The sequence below is a fragment of the Bufo gargarizans genome, chromosome 8 (assembly GCF_014858855.1).
Source record: "Bufo gargarizans isolate SCDJY-AF-19 chromosome 8, ASM1485885v1, whole genome shotgun sequence".
NCBI classification, from domain to species: domain Eukaryota; kingdom Metazoa; phylum Chordata; class Amphibia; order Anura; family Bufonidae; genus Bufo; species Bufo gargarizans.
In genome coordinates, this window is record NC_058087.1 from 52,418,059 (window position 1) to 52,435,159 (window position 17,101).

Consider the following 17,101-nt stretch of genomic DNA (forward strand, 5'->3'; position numbering starts at 1 on the left):
CAAGGCCGGATCCGGAATTAATGCCCATTGAAAGGTTGTTTAAACGTCGTTTCCGCGCATTGCCGGATCCGACGTTTAGCTTTTTCTGAATGGTTACCATGGCTGCCAGGACGCTAAAGTCCTGGCAGCCATGGTAAAGTGTAGTGGGGGAGCAGTATACTTACAGTCCGTGCGGCTCCCGGGGCGCTCCAGAGTGACGTCAGGGCGCCCCACCCGCATGGAACACGTGATCGCATGGCACGTCATCCATGTGCATGGGGCGCTCTGACGTCACTCTGGAGCGCCCCGGGAGCCGCACGGACGGTAAGTATACTGCTCCCCCGCTCCCCACTACTACTATGGCAACCAGGACTTTAATAGCGTCCTGGCTGCCATAGTAACACTGAACGCATTTTGAAGACGGATCAGTCTTCAAATGCTTTCAGTTCACTTGCGTTTTTCCGGATTCGGCGGGCACTTCCGGCAAATGGAGTACGCGACGGATCCGGACAATGGAAGTGTGAAAGAGGCCTTAAAAAGTTATGGAGTGTTTTCCCTTTATTTATTTTTAAAGTATTAAAACCTAAGAAAAACTATAAAAATGTGGTTTTGCGGCAATTGTTCTGACCTGCTGAATAAAGGTAGCATGTCAGTTTTACTACATAGGAAATGCCATAAAAACAAAACCCATAAAACTGTGATGAAAATATTTTTTTTCCCCAATTCCACCGTATTTGGAATTTCATTCAAGCTTCCCACTAAATTGTATGCCATTAAGACCTCATGCACATGTCCGTTGTGCGGCTGTTCCGTGCATTGGGGACCACAATTTGCCCTTGTATTGTGGACCCGCTGTTTGCGGGCCACAATACTGTCACGCCGTGTGCATGAGGCCTAAAAAGTACAACTTGCAAACAACAAGCCTTTGTACGTGTGCTCCAGGAAGGCAGGGAGTAAAATATGAAAATGGAAAATCACTGGAAGGGGGTTAAACATAAGTACTGGCCGATAGTTTCAAATACGGCCAATTTATTTTCAGATTTGTCACCATATGGCTAAAATTATCATTCTTTGACAAATTTCACCCAAAAATGATTGTTTTAGTTGAACAACTTCAGACTAATGTGTGTGGGGAGCTCCCAGATGATGTTGGGAGGGAAGGATCGGGTGAAGTGAATATTTTCGTCTGTTACCCTTACCCTTACCCTCCCTGGAGATAAGCAGCCACCAAAAGTGTCTTTTTTGCCCTGCTCAACGAGTTTGAACTTTTTGTGGATCTCAATACCTTTGTTAGGCTGCTTTCACACTAGCGTTCGGGTGTCCGCTCGTGAGCTCCGTTTGAAGGAGCTCACGAGCGGACCCGAACGCAGCCGTCCAGCCCTGATGCAGTCTGAATGGAGCGGATCCGCTCAGACTGCATCAGTCTGGCGGCGTTCAGCCTCCGCTCCGCTCGCCTCCGCACGGACAGGCGGACAGCTGAACGCTGCTTGCAGCGTTCGGGTGTCCGCCTGGCCGTGCGGAGGCGTGCGGATCCGTGCGGATCCGTCCAGACTTTCAATGTAAGTCAATGGGGACGGATCCGTTTGAAGATGCCACAATGTGGCTCAATCTTCAAGCGGATCCGTCCCCCATTGACTTTACATTGAAAGTCTGGACGGATCCGTACTAGGCTATTTTCACACTTAGCTGTTCTATGCTATAAATAATGCAGACGGATCCGTTCTGAACGGAGCCTCCGTCTGCATTATTATGAGCGGATCCGTTCAGAACGGATCCGCCCGAACGCTAGTGTGAAAGTAGCCTTAGAAACATCACGCTCAAAAGGCATTTTGTCATAGAAACCATAAAACTGAATATTAATGCAAAGGGAAATGATCCAGGAAACACAGACTCATCAGCTATTGTTCATACTGACCTAAAACCAAAATCAACATTCAATCCTACCCATCACAGAGGGAACCACATCAATACCTTTTTCTCACTGGTATCTAAAGACATAAGGAGTATAAACGAAAAAACTAAAATCAGAAATGATTTAACCAAAGAAGAAAAACAAACACTGAGTTAAATAACAATGACCTTCTGGTTATCAGGAACGCCGACAAAGGAGGAGGAATAATACTACAAGACAAATATGACTATATAAAAGAAGTAATTAGGATCCTAGGGGACCCAACATATTACGAACCCCTACCCTCCAATCCACTTGAGGAAGATAAAAAGAGCCTCACCACTCTGTTGAGAAGAGCTGAGGAGGATCACGTGTTAACTAAAAGAGAAAAAGAGTACATAACTATTGACCATCTAAACACTGCACTGTTTTACCACCTACCGAAAGTACTTACAGATGTCAATAACCCCCTAGGTAGACCAATTATTTCTGGAATAGATTCATTGACCCGCAACCTCTCTCATTATGTAGACATCTTTTTACAAAAAGACGTTACAAATCTCCCATCCTTTTTAACCCCTTAAGGGCTGGGTAATTTTTCACCTTAAGGACCAGACTGATTTTTGCTAATTTGACATGTGTCACTTTATGTGCTGATAACTTTAAAACACTTTTACTTATCCAGGCCATTCTGAGATTGTTTTCTCGTCACATATTGTACTTCATGACAGTGGTAAATTTGAATCAAAATATTTCATTTTTACGGGTGCCAAGGCTGGATCTCCTTGGCACCCGTAGAAGGCAGGTCCTGATGCCGTGCAAGGCATTGGGCAGCCTCTGCATGGCATCAGGCTGCCTTCTGACACATCGAGTCCCTGCCACAGCAGCGCGGGGACACAATGCGCTCCTTCACCCGCCGCAAACCACTTCTATGTTGCGGTCAGCGCGGACCGCGGCATATAAGGGGTTAATCCGCTGCCATCGGCTTTTACAGCAATGCCGGCGGATACAGAAGGGGCTCAGCTACCAGGGACTGCCGGACCCCTGCAATGATCGGGCGTGCACCGCTCTGGTGCCCGCTCGATCAGCCCGCCGTGCATGTACGACGGAATGCATTCTAGCAATGCATCCCCTGCCGTACATGCACGGCGTTTTGCATTATGTGGTTAAGAGATTCCTCACAGCTCATCTTACTACTGAAGGACATCAATTGGAAACCTTCCTATAGTTGGTTGACATTGGATGTGGCTGCACTGTACTCCAACATTCCACATGAAGCAGGAATTAGAACAGCATGTCATTACCTAGAGATGGATGTTCTTCTATCTTCCAAGCACAAAACGTCTCTTCCCCCATGTGTATACCTGGTGATTTATGTTGATTATATTTTGTCTGGGGGAGGTTTCCCCCACGATATGTCTAGAGATAGATCTCAATGTTTCTTTGTATCATTTTTTTCAATATTTATCAATTATCTTTTATAGCATTTTATACTGTTACTTTCAGTTAGACTTGATAAAGGGGTCGTGTACCCCGAAACGCGTTGTCCTTCAATAAACTAAAATCTATTTTGAGACTTGGTTGTGATATTGCGCCTCGTGCTGTCCATAAATGTACTTGATTCCTATGGTATAGCGTTCCTTTAGTATACCAAAGGTGTCTGGCAGTGGCTTTCTCCTGTCTCCCAATTGAATATATATATATATATATATATATATACACGTTTTTGGGGGGACTGATGGTATATGGAGGGGGGTCAGGAGAACTAGCTACAGCTATCGAATGTGTATGGCCGGCTAATGAAGAAGCGCTTGCGCGGTATCCTCCCTGGTTTATTCGTTTCTTATCTTGGTCGAAAGTGCAGTAGAGCCTGTGAATAGCGCTCAACAACATATTGACCTGGACACATTCAAAACTAAATATTCACAATAAAATATTACGTTTCCATAGTAACTGAACTCTCGGAGACCGTTCCCTCATCTCCTTGGAGATAAGAGCTTTCAAAAGTCTTAAAATATAAGGGGATAAAAATAAGAAAATGAACAGTAAAAGTTTCTTTTCCCCATAGAGGCTGCGTTATACACTTCTGTTCCATGATCTCTCACTCTCAATTTATTCTAACCCGTACACAATAGCTTCTGATGGAGAACAGCGATTTGTAATGTATAGGAAATGTATCCATGTGCAAACTATTTCCTGCTCTCAGAGAGAAGTCGGCTCTGGACTTCCAGTTCCGTGCATTAAAGTCAAACAGGTCATTTCTATGATAAATAACATTACCACCATTCCAGGGATGAAGTCAGTGCAGCTCATCATGGGAAAACGAAGAGCTGGGGGGAATTCAGAGAGAACACTGTTTGCGTATAACCTTCTGCTCATTATGGAAATTATAGGTTTTGTATACATGTCTAGAACACAGCTGGAAAAACTGGGAGAGCTTTCTAGTGTGACGTAATGAGCACCTATGAACTGATCTTTGGCAGTTTCAGATTTTCCCCAAGAATATTGAGATCTCATGATGTGTTCGCTTTTAGCCAACAGTTCCGAAAATCACAAAAGGTGCAGCTTTTTGCGACTTATGTTGCATGCAACTTGTCACATTCTCAAAACTTTGGGAATATCTGCAATTACTGCAAGATGTATGTGACTTTTTAATCCCCTGTAAAGTTCAATGGATGCATGCAATATATGGAAGTCGCTATGTAGAGGTGGCCTTATTAGATAGTCTGCTAAAAAATACATGACCGTATTCTGCATCCATGTCCCATCTGCAATTTTTGCAGATTGCACACAGATCCGTTCATTTCTATGGATCCACAAAAAAAAGTAAACCGTGTGTCCATTACGCAAATGATAGAACATGTCCTATTCTTGTCCGTATTCTTCTTGTCGGTGGGTTCAAATTGACAGAAGGCAGGGCAACACAAGTAGGTGGGTCAGCAATATCATAGTGCAAAATACCATCCCATCAGAACCATATACCACACTGAAGCACAATATATTGGCCCAAAAGCTGCCCCTTTAAGGTGTCCATCAATATATGCCATTTGCTGTCCTCTTCCTCCAGTAATCTATGGAGCAGGGGGCTTAAGAGGTGAGATGTAGGCCACAGCAGTTGAATTCAGTAGGGTATGTGTGGTTGCTGGCCGGGTACATGAGTACCTGATTCTCACAGTGTTAAGTACCACTAATTATATACCCGGCCAATGGCAGAGAGGAGGGCTTGTGCGGCCCCCTGGGCATCGGCCCACCAGAAAATTTCCTTGTAAGGTCTATGGCCAATCCGCTCCTGCAACCCAGTATGGAGCTGTAATTTTGTCCTGTGCATGACTTCCTATCTGCTTCTCATCTGAAGCTTTGTGTAATATTTTCTTATTTTAGGTTGTTTAGTTTTCCCCCCATGATGCACGTTAATGAGAACGTCATACAGGTCGCATCAGTGAAGATCTGCCTGTTTATGACCTCTATCTAATAAATGAGTTAAGGAAACATACAAAAAGACCAGTGACAGGTTTCTGTGACTGCAATCGATTATAATGTGAAAAGAGCTGCTCATGCATGGTCATATCTTTACTCAAAACCATTGCTGGGATCCATTTATCCTCAACATTTAAGGGGTTGTCCCATCTGGCAATTTCTGGCATGTCACTCCCTACAGGACCTCCTCCTAGCTCAAGAACCGGACCTGATGTGAATGGAAAGTGTTGTATCCTCTCCATTCACTGCTTTAGAACTTCTAAGAAAAATAGCCAAGCACACTCACTCGGCTATTTTTCTGAAAGACCTGTAGATTAGAATTGAATGGAGAAAGGTGTGCATGGTGTGCTCCCCACTGATGTTGGGGCCCCGTTTTTGAGATAGGTGCTGGTCCCAGAGTTAGGGACAGGTCATACATTTCAAGATGGAACAAAGAGGTCTTTGTATCTAAAATGAAAAATAGTGCAACTTTGCTTATAGTTTTAGGCTACTTTCACACCAGCATTGGAGGCATCCAGCAGGCTGTTCCAGCAGGGAACAACCTGCTGGAGTTCTCTGGATCAGGCATAGCTGGAAAGTGCTGCCTGCCCACCGGACCACATTGATTATAACAGGAATCGGCCTGAGCACTTTGGAGAACCCTCACTATATAAGGGATATATCTCCCAATCTTTCACCAGGATAACTGGTTACAGACTGGGAGAACACCAAGAATCAGGTTAGCGTTCATACTGTCTGATATATGGATGGGGACAGCACTTCAAATATACTTCTCTGGCAATATGGATGGTTTCGATATCCTAGCGTAGTGTGGGGTAGCCGCTTGTGGTCTTTGGACTGGAGGGTATTATATTTGTGCGGTGAATGTTTGTATATATTCAACATAATGCAACATGAACAAGGTCCACAGATTCTCAAAAGATTGTTTCTATTATATTATAATAGTACTTGTGGCTGCAAGTGTATAAAGATATTATGGGCTCTAAAGAACCCAAATAGTGAACTCACTCTGTCCAAATAAATTAGTTTACCCTCCGTAAGAGTGATCTTCTTTCACATATGAAACATGACATGACCAAGTCACCAAGGACTCTCACATTATGTACTGTATGTAAGAGCAGCTGCCTGGGTCAGCCATAGAGTGTGGGAAGAAGGGGCGATGAGTTTTATCTGCACCTGTCCAGTAATGTCAGGGTTGTAGAAGTAGAAGTCAGAGAAGCGCCGAGCCTCTATATTGCACACAGGAACTGTAAGATAATAGTAAAAATCTAAATGAACATAAACATCTAATGGTGACCAGGAAGTGTTATCAGATGCCTTCTGCTAGCTTTAGTGTCGGGACAGGCTACGCCATTATATAAAGTGTATCGGTGAAGAATCTTCTGCAGCCATGCATATTTCATTTAGAAACTGTACTATTCCTAGAGAATGATTAAGAGGAAGCCATGAACCCCTAGGGTGAATGACTCAGGCTCCTTTACCCTAAGCTGACAGACCATATGTCCCATAGGTACTCCATTCCCACACTGCAATTCGCTGACCTTGAAGAGTGTTGACATCATTACTATAAAAATCCAGAGCGCTTTAGGAAATGTTCTATGTGCTGCTGTAAAGGGCACACTGCCACTGGAGGTTACAATAATCCCACAGTAACCCTTCCCAAGCCTTGTACTTTCCAGGTGTAAGCCCTGCTGTGGCTTTGCCCTGCTATGAGCAGGTACTATTCATGTTGCCCATTGTGTATGAACACATGATGTGCACCGTGCAGTAGGACGTTCATAAAGGGGGCAACCGTTTATCGGAGAAGTAAGGCACTTCAGGTAGAGATGTCTGTAATATACTGTGGGGCAGATTTATAAAACGCCAGTCTTAATAAAGCCCTTACATTTAGAACGGGCGCTGGATGCGCCGAAGTTATGGAGAAGCCAGCGCCTCTTCATAACTTCGGCGGAACCACCGCCAGCTATGGGGCTTTATTAAGACCAGCGTATTATAAGCTGTCTTATATTTAGACCATTTTCTATGCCCCAAAAAAGGCGTAGAAAATGATGAAAGAGACGGGCCTGCTGGCCCGTCCCCTTCCCCGCCCGTGCCACGACCACAATTTTAGAACTGGCCTGAGTGGGGCAAAGTCACCGATAGCGGTGCAACTAACCATTGCACCATCTGCATCTAAAATATGCCTAATTTAGGCGTATTTCAGCCTAGTAAATGACCCCCTGTGTGTTTATAGCTCATCTAAGGTGTTAACCAATCATATGCCAAAATAATGGCCAGCACGATGGCTTAGTGGTGCTTTGTAGCGCTGGGGTCCTAGGTTCGAAACCAACCAAGGACAACATCTGCATGGAGTTTGTATGTTCTGCCAGTGTGTGTGTGTGGGGGTTTCCTCCCACGCTCCAAAGACACACTGATAGGGACCTTAGATTGTGAGCCCCAATGTAAAGTGCTGTGGAGTATAGTAGTGCTATATAAGTGCATAACCTAAATAAATAAATATCCTTCTCCTGATCAAACCCTGGTCTTCTATAGCAACTACTGGCACAATTGCGTGGCACATTGAATCGCAGTTTTTCTCAGCACGGACTGCTGATAAGACTGTGTACGTCCTTTCTTTTGTTTGCAGAGTAATTAAGATTCGTAATGTGTAAAGCTAATAGAGCTGAAGTCACTAATGAGCAGCATTTTACTAGGAGTAGCTGTAGACAGGGAAAGATCTAGATAAAATAAATGTGCCGTGTGAGTTATCCTGTCTAGGATAGAAGAAGGATGCAGACTTAAAGGAAATGTGTCACCAAAAATTGTATCTGCCAATTAAAACTAGGGATAAGCGAACCGACTTCGGAAGAAACATCCGAAGTCGAATCGCATACAAATTTAGCTGTATTAGAATGTATTGGCTCCGATGAGTTAGGGTCCATTCACTGAGTTAGGGTCCATTCACACATGCGCAAGTGTTTTGCGGTCCTCAAAATTGCGGATCCGCAAAACACGGACACCGGTCATGTGCATTCGGCATTTTGCCGACCGCACATGGCTGCAACTTTTCTTGTCCGTGTCTGCGGTGTTCTACTTTTTGCAGAACGGAAGTGCGGATACGGACAGCACACTGTGTGCTGCCCGCATCTTTTCTGGCCTCATTGAAAATTAATGGGTCTGGATCCGTTCCGCAACAGTTGCAGAACGGATCCGGATCCATTTTGTGGACGTGCGAACCCGAGTTTCGGAAATGTTTCTTTACGGTATAAGGGTACTTTCACACTTGCGGCAGAGTGATCCGGCAAGCAGTTCCGTCACCGGAACTGCCAGCCGGATTCTTCAAAACGTATGCCAACTGATGACATTTGTAAGACTGATCAAGATCCTGATCCGTCTTACAAATTCATTGAAATGCCCGATCCGTCTTTCCGGTTTCATCCGCAAAAATGGATCCGGCATCAATTTTTTTTTTTCGGCATTGCTGTATTTTAAATGCCGGATCCGGCACTAATACATTCCTATGTAAAATGCCGGATCCGGGATTCAGGCAAGTGTTCAGTTTTTTGGGCTGGAGATAAAACCGTTGCATGCTGCAGTATTATCACCGTCCTGATCAGTCAAAAAGACTGAACTGAAGACATCCTGATGCATCCTGAACAGATTGCTTCAGAATGCATTCAGAATGCATTAGGATATAACTGATCAGTTCTTTTCCGGTATTGAGCCCCTAGAACGGAACTCTATGCCGGAAAAAAAAAAAACGCTAGTGTGAAAATACCCTAAGGGCTCTTTCACATCTGCGTTATAGTCTTCCGGCATAGAGTTCAGTCGTCGGGGCTCTATGCCGGAAGAATACTGATCAGGATTTTCCTAATGCATTCTGAATGGACAGTCCGTCCTTCAGGATGCTTCAGGATGCATCAGGATGTCTTCCGTTCCGGAACGGAACGTTTTTTGGCCGCAGCAAATAGCGCAGCATGCTGCGCTTTTTGCTCCGGCCAAAAATCCGGAACACTTGCCGCAAGGCAGGATCCGGAATGAATGCCCATTGAAAGGCATTGATCCGGATCCGGCCTTAAGCTAAACGTCGTTTCGGCGCATTGCCGGATGCGACGTTTAGCTTTTTCTCAATGGTTACCATGGCTGCCGGGACGCTAAAGTCCTGGCAGCCATGGTAAAGTGCAGCGGGGAGCAGCATACTTACCATCCGTGCGGCTCCCGGGGCGCTCCAGAGTGACATCAGGGCGCCCCAAGCGCATGGATGACGTGATCGCATGGCACATCATCCATGCGCATGGGGCGCTCTGACGTCATTCTGGAGCGCCCCGGGAGCCGCACGGATGGTAAGTATGCTGCTCCCCCGCTCCCCACTACTACTATGGCAACCAGGACTTTAATAGCGTCCTGGCTGCCATAGTAACACTGAAAGCATTTTGAAGACGGATCCGTCTTCAAATGCTTTCAGTACACTTGCGTTTTTCCGGATCCGGCTTGTAATTCCGGCAAGTGGAGTACACGCCGGATCCGGACAACGCAAGTGTGAAAGAGGCCTTAATCAATTTCTGAAGTTATGATGCAAAGTCTCGCGAGACTTCGCAAAGTAATAACTTCGGCTCAACGCTCGCTCCGTACAGTATTGAAACTAAGTTTTATGCAAATCGACTTTGAATGTTTCATCCCTAATTAAAAGCATATAGTGACACACATCCATTATTTCTAATTTCTTTTTATTTTCTGATTACAGATTTTTTTAATTCTATTTCCTGAACATAATTATGGGGCGGCCATCTTGCCTGAGCTGTTCTTAACAGCATTTAGAAAGCATTAAAAAAATAGCTTAACGGCAGCCCCAAGGTCCATAGACACAATGGTCAGGAGGGACCTCATTGACTTCTGTGGGACAGTTTTCTAGGCATGATCTGTGACCTGTGCAGAGGTCATTGTACAAGGAAAGAATAGATAAGATGTGACAATTACCTATTGTGTATGGTGGATCCTGTCTTATCTGTACACAGAGGGGATATTGTTACAGGCAGGATTAGAATGACAGATAAGCAGGTAACTGCAGTAAGGTGATCTGTACAGACAAGAAGTGGTGTCTATTATTAGGCTTAGTGGCCACTGCGAAAACTGCAGGATTTTATGGTTGTCAAGCAAGTGCGGGTGCGATGCGTTTTTCACTTATGGTTGCTAAGAGATGTTGTTTGTAAACATTCAGTTTTTTATCACGTGCGTGAAAAACGCATCAATGCGCATTTCCCCCACACGATAAAACTGAACAACTGAACTCAATCGCAAACAAAACTGACTGAACTTGCTTGCGAAATGGTGCGAGTTTTCCTGAACGCACCCTGAATGCATCCGGACTTAATCCGTATCGTTCATGTGCAAGAGGCCCAACAGTTGGGCAATGTAAAGGTAGGTTTACACGGGCCGACTGAGCGGCCGATTGTCGGGATGGAAGCGTTCCTTCCTGACAGTCGGCTGCTCGTTCAGTGAAGGAGACTGCGCATTTACCTGCAGTGTATGAGGACGAGGGATGGCTATTGCGTTTCCTCGTCCTCATACAGAATCATGGCTTCTGAGCAGCAGATATTGGTGGTGCCTGCACAAACAACAGGTTCACCCGATGAATGAGCGTTTCGCTTGTTCATCGTGTGACCGGCGGCCCATTTAGATGGCCAGATGATCAGCAACGGTTGTTCCCAATAATCTGGATGATTATAGGTGCGTCTAAATGCACCTTAAATCCGCCTTTACTGCAGAGACTAATCGATGAAGCAGACGGAAGAAGTTACATGCTGCGGTCAGCTCTTTTAAAGAGAACAAAAGTTTTATTGAGCTGATTACTCCATTACTCCAATCAGAATGGAAAATAGGTCAATAAAGAGGTACAAAAATATTCTGAAAAAGCCCCTCCCTGACTTGCCGGTGTTAATAAGTAATTGTATTTTTCATGAAATAACTACTCTGAAAAATATTTTCTTTGAACTCTGTGTTGTGCTGTTCCTCTCATATTCCTCCTGGAAATGTATTAATAAATTGCTAACCAATCATTACCATTACTCTTTGCCAGTAGGGCATGTCCCTACGCACTGACACAGTGTAGTTGGTACCGAATAGTGTCAGACTGTGGAGGGACACTCCCTATTGACAAGGGGAATAGTACTACCGAGCTGTCAATGTATCCATACATTTCCAGGAGGGATAACGTAGAAACAACACAAAACATTGATTTTGGTGCCAAGTTTCAGTAATGATCATTCCTACATATATAATGGTATATGTCTTTTCTTTCTCTTACAGGATCTACACTGAAGTCACAAACTGTACCAGCCTGCTGGCCTACCATCAGAACTGCTACTGGCCAAACCACATAGTGGATAGGTTCTTCACAGATATTCATAAGAAGTATTTCAAGAACTGTGCCCTGACTGGCCGGCTGCCAGCTGACCCTCCGCTGCCCATCCTGTGCTCTTTCATCTTTATCCCTGTCCTTATAACACTTCTTATGACAGGACTGGTCGTATGGAGGAGCAAACGCAGTGAAGGAATTGTTTGACAATGTGGACTGCTAAGTACATAGACCCCATGTCTGGAGATAACCTTTCCAAGAGAAGGAATCAGTGATGGTAGTTCTCCAGTCTACGCTGGCCTTCAGACTGGGGCTGTTCTGGGCCTTGGAAGTGTCAGAGAAGGCCACTTCCTTCTAGGATGCGTCTGTCTGACTAGAACCTAATATAGAAGAACTATAACCAGGCAGATATTCAAGCTTAACTTAGTCTACAGTAGGCATTATCTGTAAAATGTCAACCAGAGTATGGGACCCCCAATGATCCTAAAAATTGAATATCTACAGTCCTGACCATGTACAGAGAAGTCGCCTCTCCATTGAAATGAATATACTATTTTCTTCAAAAAAATTCTACACGCTCCCCCCATACACATTACAGAAAAGTCTGCCAAATCCACACTAATTGTCTAATGTGTGTGGGGGTCCCTCACAAATGATGTTTTTGGGGAAAAGTATAATTGGGCCAATGAATTTCAGTATGCCCAATCCTTTTGTTCTAACGGGAGATAAGCCACCGCATGGGGTATCTGTAAGGGTGTGAGCGACTTTCTCCCCTCTTCCCATTGAACACGTGTATGGGAGAGTCGAGAAGAAAAGGTGTCCGGCATTAGAGTGTTTGGATGATAGCCATCTAAAGTAAATACGCACCTTAAGCAATAGCATTTGGGAATTACTTTACCTCATTTATCTCAGTCGGGACCGGGTATGCTCACTTTTCCATTGATGATCAGCACTGAAATAACAGATGTATATGAGGCAGAATCACTGATGCTCACACTCAACAGATCTGTAGCATACCTATGTGAAGAATATAAGAATAAAGTAATCAATGTTCTCTGCAGCCTTAAAGAGGTTCTCTAGAATTTACTTATTGATGACCTATTCTACAGATAGGTCATCAATATGAGATCAGCGGGGGTCCAACTCCCAGGACCCCATCCGATCAGTGGTTTGAGGAGGCCACAGTGCAGTACCTTGTATAGTGCTGTGCTTGGTATTGCACCTCAGCCCCTTTCACTTGAGTGTCCTGTGTGTCGGACCCCCGCCGATCTCATACTGATGACCTACATGTATAGGATGAGGATATGCCATGTCAATTCTGGAGAACCCCTTTAAAAGGGCTTTCCACAGTTTTAACATTGATGGCCTACCATCAGGTTTTTCAGTGTAGCTCCAGCGATGCTGTATAGTTGCACCACTGGAGTTACTCAGAAACAGCTGATTGGCGAGGGTGTGGGGTATCAGACCTCCACCGATCAGATATTGATGGCCTATCGTGGGGATAGGTCATTAATATCAAAATCTAAGAAAACTAATTTAAATACTGTACTAATGTTCATTATTAGTAAGAAATATTCTGTGTACGGTATAAGGCCTCTTTCACACGGGCGTCGCGTTTGAGGGCCGAATAGGATGCGGGTGTGTTGTGGAAAAATGCGCGATTTTTCCATGTGAGTGCAAAGCGTTTTAATGCGTTTTGCACGCGCGTGCGAAAAATCGGCATGTTTGGTACCCAGACCCAAACCCGAAGTTCAGGTTTGGGTTAGGTGCTGTGTAGATTTTTTTTAATTTTCCCTTATAACATGGTTATAAGGGAAAATAATAGCATTCTTAATACAGACTGCTTAGTAAAATAGGGATGGAGGGGTTAAAAAAAATATATATATAATTTAACTCACCTCATCCACTTGTTTGCGCAGCCCAGATTTTCTTCTGTCTTCTTCTTTGATGACCTGGGAGGAAAAGGACCTTTGGTGACGTCACTGCGCTCATCACATGGTCCATCACATGATATCAGGGATATTCTGAGTACTGACCACAGATCAGGGTGACAGCTCCTCCTTATACAATATTAGAATGAGTAATGCAGGTACAATATGGCCAATCTCACAATATTTAAAGGACTGCTATCCTCAGAATTGTGTAATATTTTATTTCAGGATTTGTAACAGCTTTAAATTCAGCAGAGAATAATCTATTTTGGATAAGTAAAAATTTAAAATTGTCTATTTTATTTTTTCTGATTTACTGTAATAAATGTATTTATATAGTTTGACAATTGTTACATTTCTTTTGTTGATCTGTAGAGGATAGAGATTGTAATATATATTATAGGGCTTATTCTAACAGGGTAATAGTGTCATACAAGGGCATGTTCATCGGGTGAAACCATGCTTCATGCGGACAAAAATCATGGTTTCTGGCAGCAGATCGTTCGGTGTAAACAGGGATCTGGTACCCAGAAATAATAGCCTAAATGTACCAATGTGTCTGCACCTAAAATCTGTCTTAAAAGTGTTGCATTTTGACTAAATTTTTGGTGGAGCTAGGGTTTCTACCCTTATTTTTGCGACATGCTCAAAAAAGGGTGAGGCTTCATGGGAAAGAGGCGTGATTTTGTGTTAAAATTTTCTCAGAATTCTTGTGTTAAATTCTGACTCAGACCTTTATTAATTGTTAGAGAGTAGAGCGGGTCATTTATTAAATCGACCTCTGCCTTGACCTGTGCTTCAGCCTTGATCTGTCACCTGGGCTGTACTTCCATTGATGGCACTAACATCTGTAGTTTGGCATGAATGCTCTTACAGGTATTACCAACAACCGAATCCAACATGTCATATTGAAATATTTTAAAAAAAATACTGTATCCTCCCATGAAGCAAAGCTCCTGGCCAGTTTAAGGATAGGTGCGGCGTGCAGCACAGTCTGACATTATCCAATAAATGCCATCAGTGGCAGACCGTGCAGGGACACACTCCCACTGGTAACACTAAAATGAACCTTCATTGCAAACTGCTACTAATTCATTCATAACTTCTAGAAGAAATACGTAATTCCTACTGAACACCTCCAGCCACAGCTAATAAATATCAGGACTGCAGCGCTCAGCCGGCACTAGAGCTTCTCATTGGGGCTTTAAGAAAATACAGTAACTGGGCCAAAAAAAGCAAGTGAGCCAATATTTCATTCAGACTTTCTGTAACCAGTTTATGCTGCAGTATAAACCTGGTAACAGAGACTCTAGAAATATAAGACGGCTTAGAAGCTGGTATGCTTAGGAACTATATAAAAACTTTCAGTGATCCTAATGACAGCTTAAAGGGGTTTTCCAGGCTACTGACATTGATGCTCTATCCTCAGGATAAGTTATTAAAGGGGTTGTTTCGTTTCCCATATTGATGCTCTATCCTCAAGATAGGTCATCAATATCAGATCAGTAGGGGTCCGACACCTGGCCCCACAGCCAATCAGCTAGGATGGGTCATCAATATAGGAAACCGTACAACCAATTTAATATCTTATCAGTGAAAATCCAACACCCTCTACCGCCATTGATCAGCTGCAGCTTCCAGCACTGGAATTGGAATGGAATAGGATGCACAGCTCAGGTTTAAAGTGCAGTGGTCGTGTCTGGTTACTGCAGTTCAGCTCCCATTCACTTCAAAGGGAGCTAAGCTGCAGTACCCCAGCATGGCCACTACACTTCGAAAGGAGCTGTCTGCTTCCCTTTTCAATCAAGTTCTAGTTTGAGCACAGGAGTCTGCAGTAAACGGCCAATCATGGCGGAGCAGAGTGTCAGACACTTAGGCCTCTTTCACACGGGCGTCATGTTTTTTGCCTGGATGCCTGGATAAGATGCACGATTTTTCAGCGAGAGTGCAAAACGTTCTAATGCGTTTTGCACGTGCGTGAGAAAAATCGGCATGTTTGGTACCCAAACCCGAACCCGGACTTCTTCACAGAAGTTCAGGTCTGGGATTGGTGTTCTGTAAATTGTATTATTTTCCCTTATAAAATGGTTATAAGGGAAAATAATAGCATTCTGAATACAGAATGCATAGTACAATAGGACTGGAGGGGTTAAAAAAAAATTAAAAATTATTTAACCTTAATCCACTTGATCGCGCAGCCCGGCTTCTCTTCTGTCTTCTTTTTTGCTGTGCACAGGAATAGGAGCCTTGATTACGTCACTGTGCTAATCACATGGTCCAATCACATGGTTCATCACCATGGTGAGGGACCATGCGATTGAATCATGTGATGTGACATCACCACAGGTCCTTAGCCGGCAGCTCAACATTACAGAAGACAGAGATCCGCAACTACGCAATCAAGTGGACTCGGTGAGTTAATTATTATAATTTTTTTAACCCCTCCATCACTATTTTACTTTGCGTTCTGTATTCAGAATACTATTATTTTCCCTTATAACCATGCTATAAGGGAAAATAATACAGATCGGATCCCCAGCCCGATCGTCACCTAACAACCATGCGTGAAAATCGCACCGCATCCGCACTTGCTTGCAGGTGCTTGAGATTTTCACGCAGCCCCATTCACTTCTATGGGGCCTGCGTTGCGTGAAAAATGCAGACTATAGAGCATGCTGCGATTTTCACGCAACGCACAAGTGATGCGTGAAAATCACCTCTCGTGTGCACTGCCCCATAGAAATGAATGGGTCCGGATTCAGTGCGGGTGCAATGTGTTCAACTCACGCATTGCACCCACACGGAATACTCGCCCATGTGAAAGGGGCCTTACTAATCGGTTATTAATGACCTGATCTGAGGATAGCTCATCAATGTCAGGAGCCTGGAAAACCCTTTTGAAAGAACTCCAGTAAACTCATGAAATCATTTACACCACTCTCTAACCTAGCTGACACTGTAACAGAGATCCTCTATTTTCCATCTCCATGCCAAATCTAACTTCATTTTTGGAAAAGATAATACACCTGTCCCTACACTTTAAATCTACAGGTGGCCATATGGAGGAGGTTCAGTGACAACAGCAGAATACACAGGGATGAAGAGATTGCAGCTGACACACAGTACAGTACATTACAGGGTTTTTCTTACGCAGGTCCAAAGCACAATATTTTTCTTACTCAGAATTTTACAAGTGACAACCATGACATCATTATTCCAGGTGACAATCCACGAGCAAGACTTTTCACCAGAGTTCCCCTTTAAAGGAGACACACCAAGATTCATGAGATAAATATGTATTAGGGTAACATTCATATTCATTTTATCATTTTACAAAAAATCTTATGTTTTATGAATTCTCTATTTTATTGACTGGTGATGTCAGATTTGTGTAAATAAACATTGTATAGTAATTTATAATGTTCTCCTCAGTGTGATCTAGAAATTGTGCTGTTACTTTGTACAATAAATACTTGGTTTTTTTTTCTA

At 43.7% G+C, this 17,101-nt stretch overlaps 1 protein-coding gene across 2 annotated transcripts in view; it reads left to right on the forward strand.

Annotated features, from left to right (window-relative positions):
* RAMP1 (receptor activity modifying protein 1) overlaps positions 1-13,436 on the forward strand; it is a 55,185-nt gene extending 41,749 nt beyond the window's left edge. For both annotated transcript variants that reach the window (XM_044304979.1, XM_044304980.1), the window contains exon 3: positions 11,633-13,436. In XM_044304979.1, the coding sequence (XP_044160914.1) occupies positions 11,633-11,888 (256 nt within the window). In that variant the 3' untranslated portion in view covers positions 11,889-13,436. The remainder of the gene's footprint in view (positions 1-11,632) is intronic.
* Positions 13,437-17,101: the final 3,665 nt, after the last annotated feature.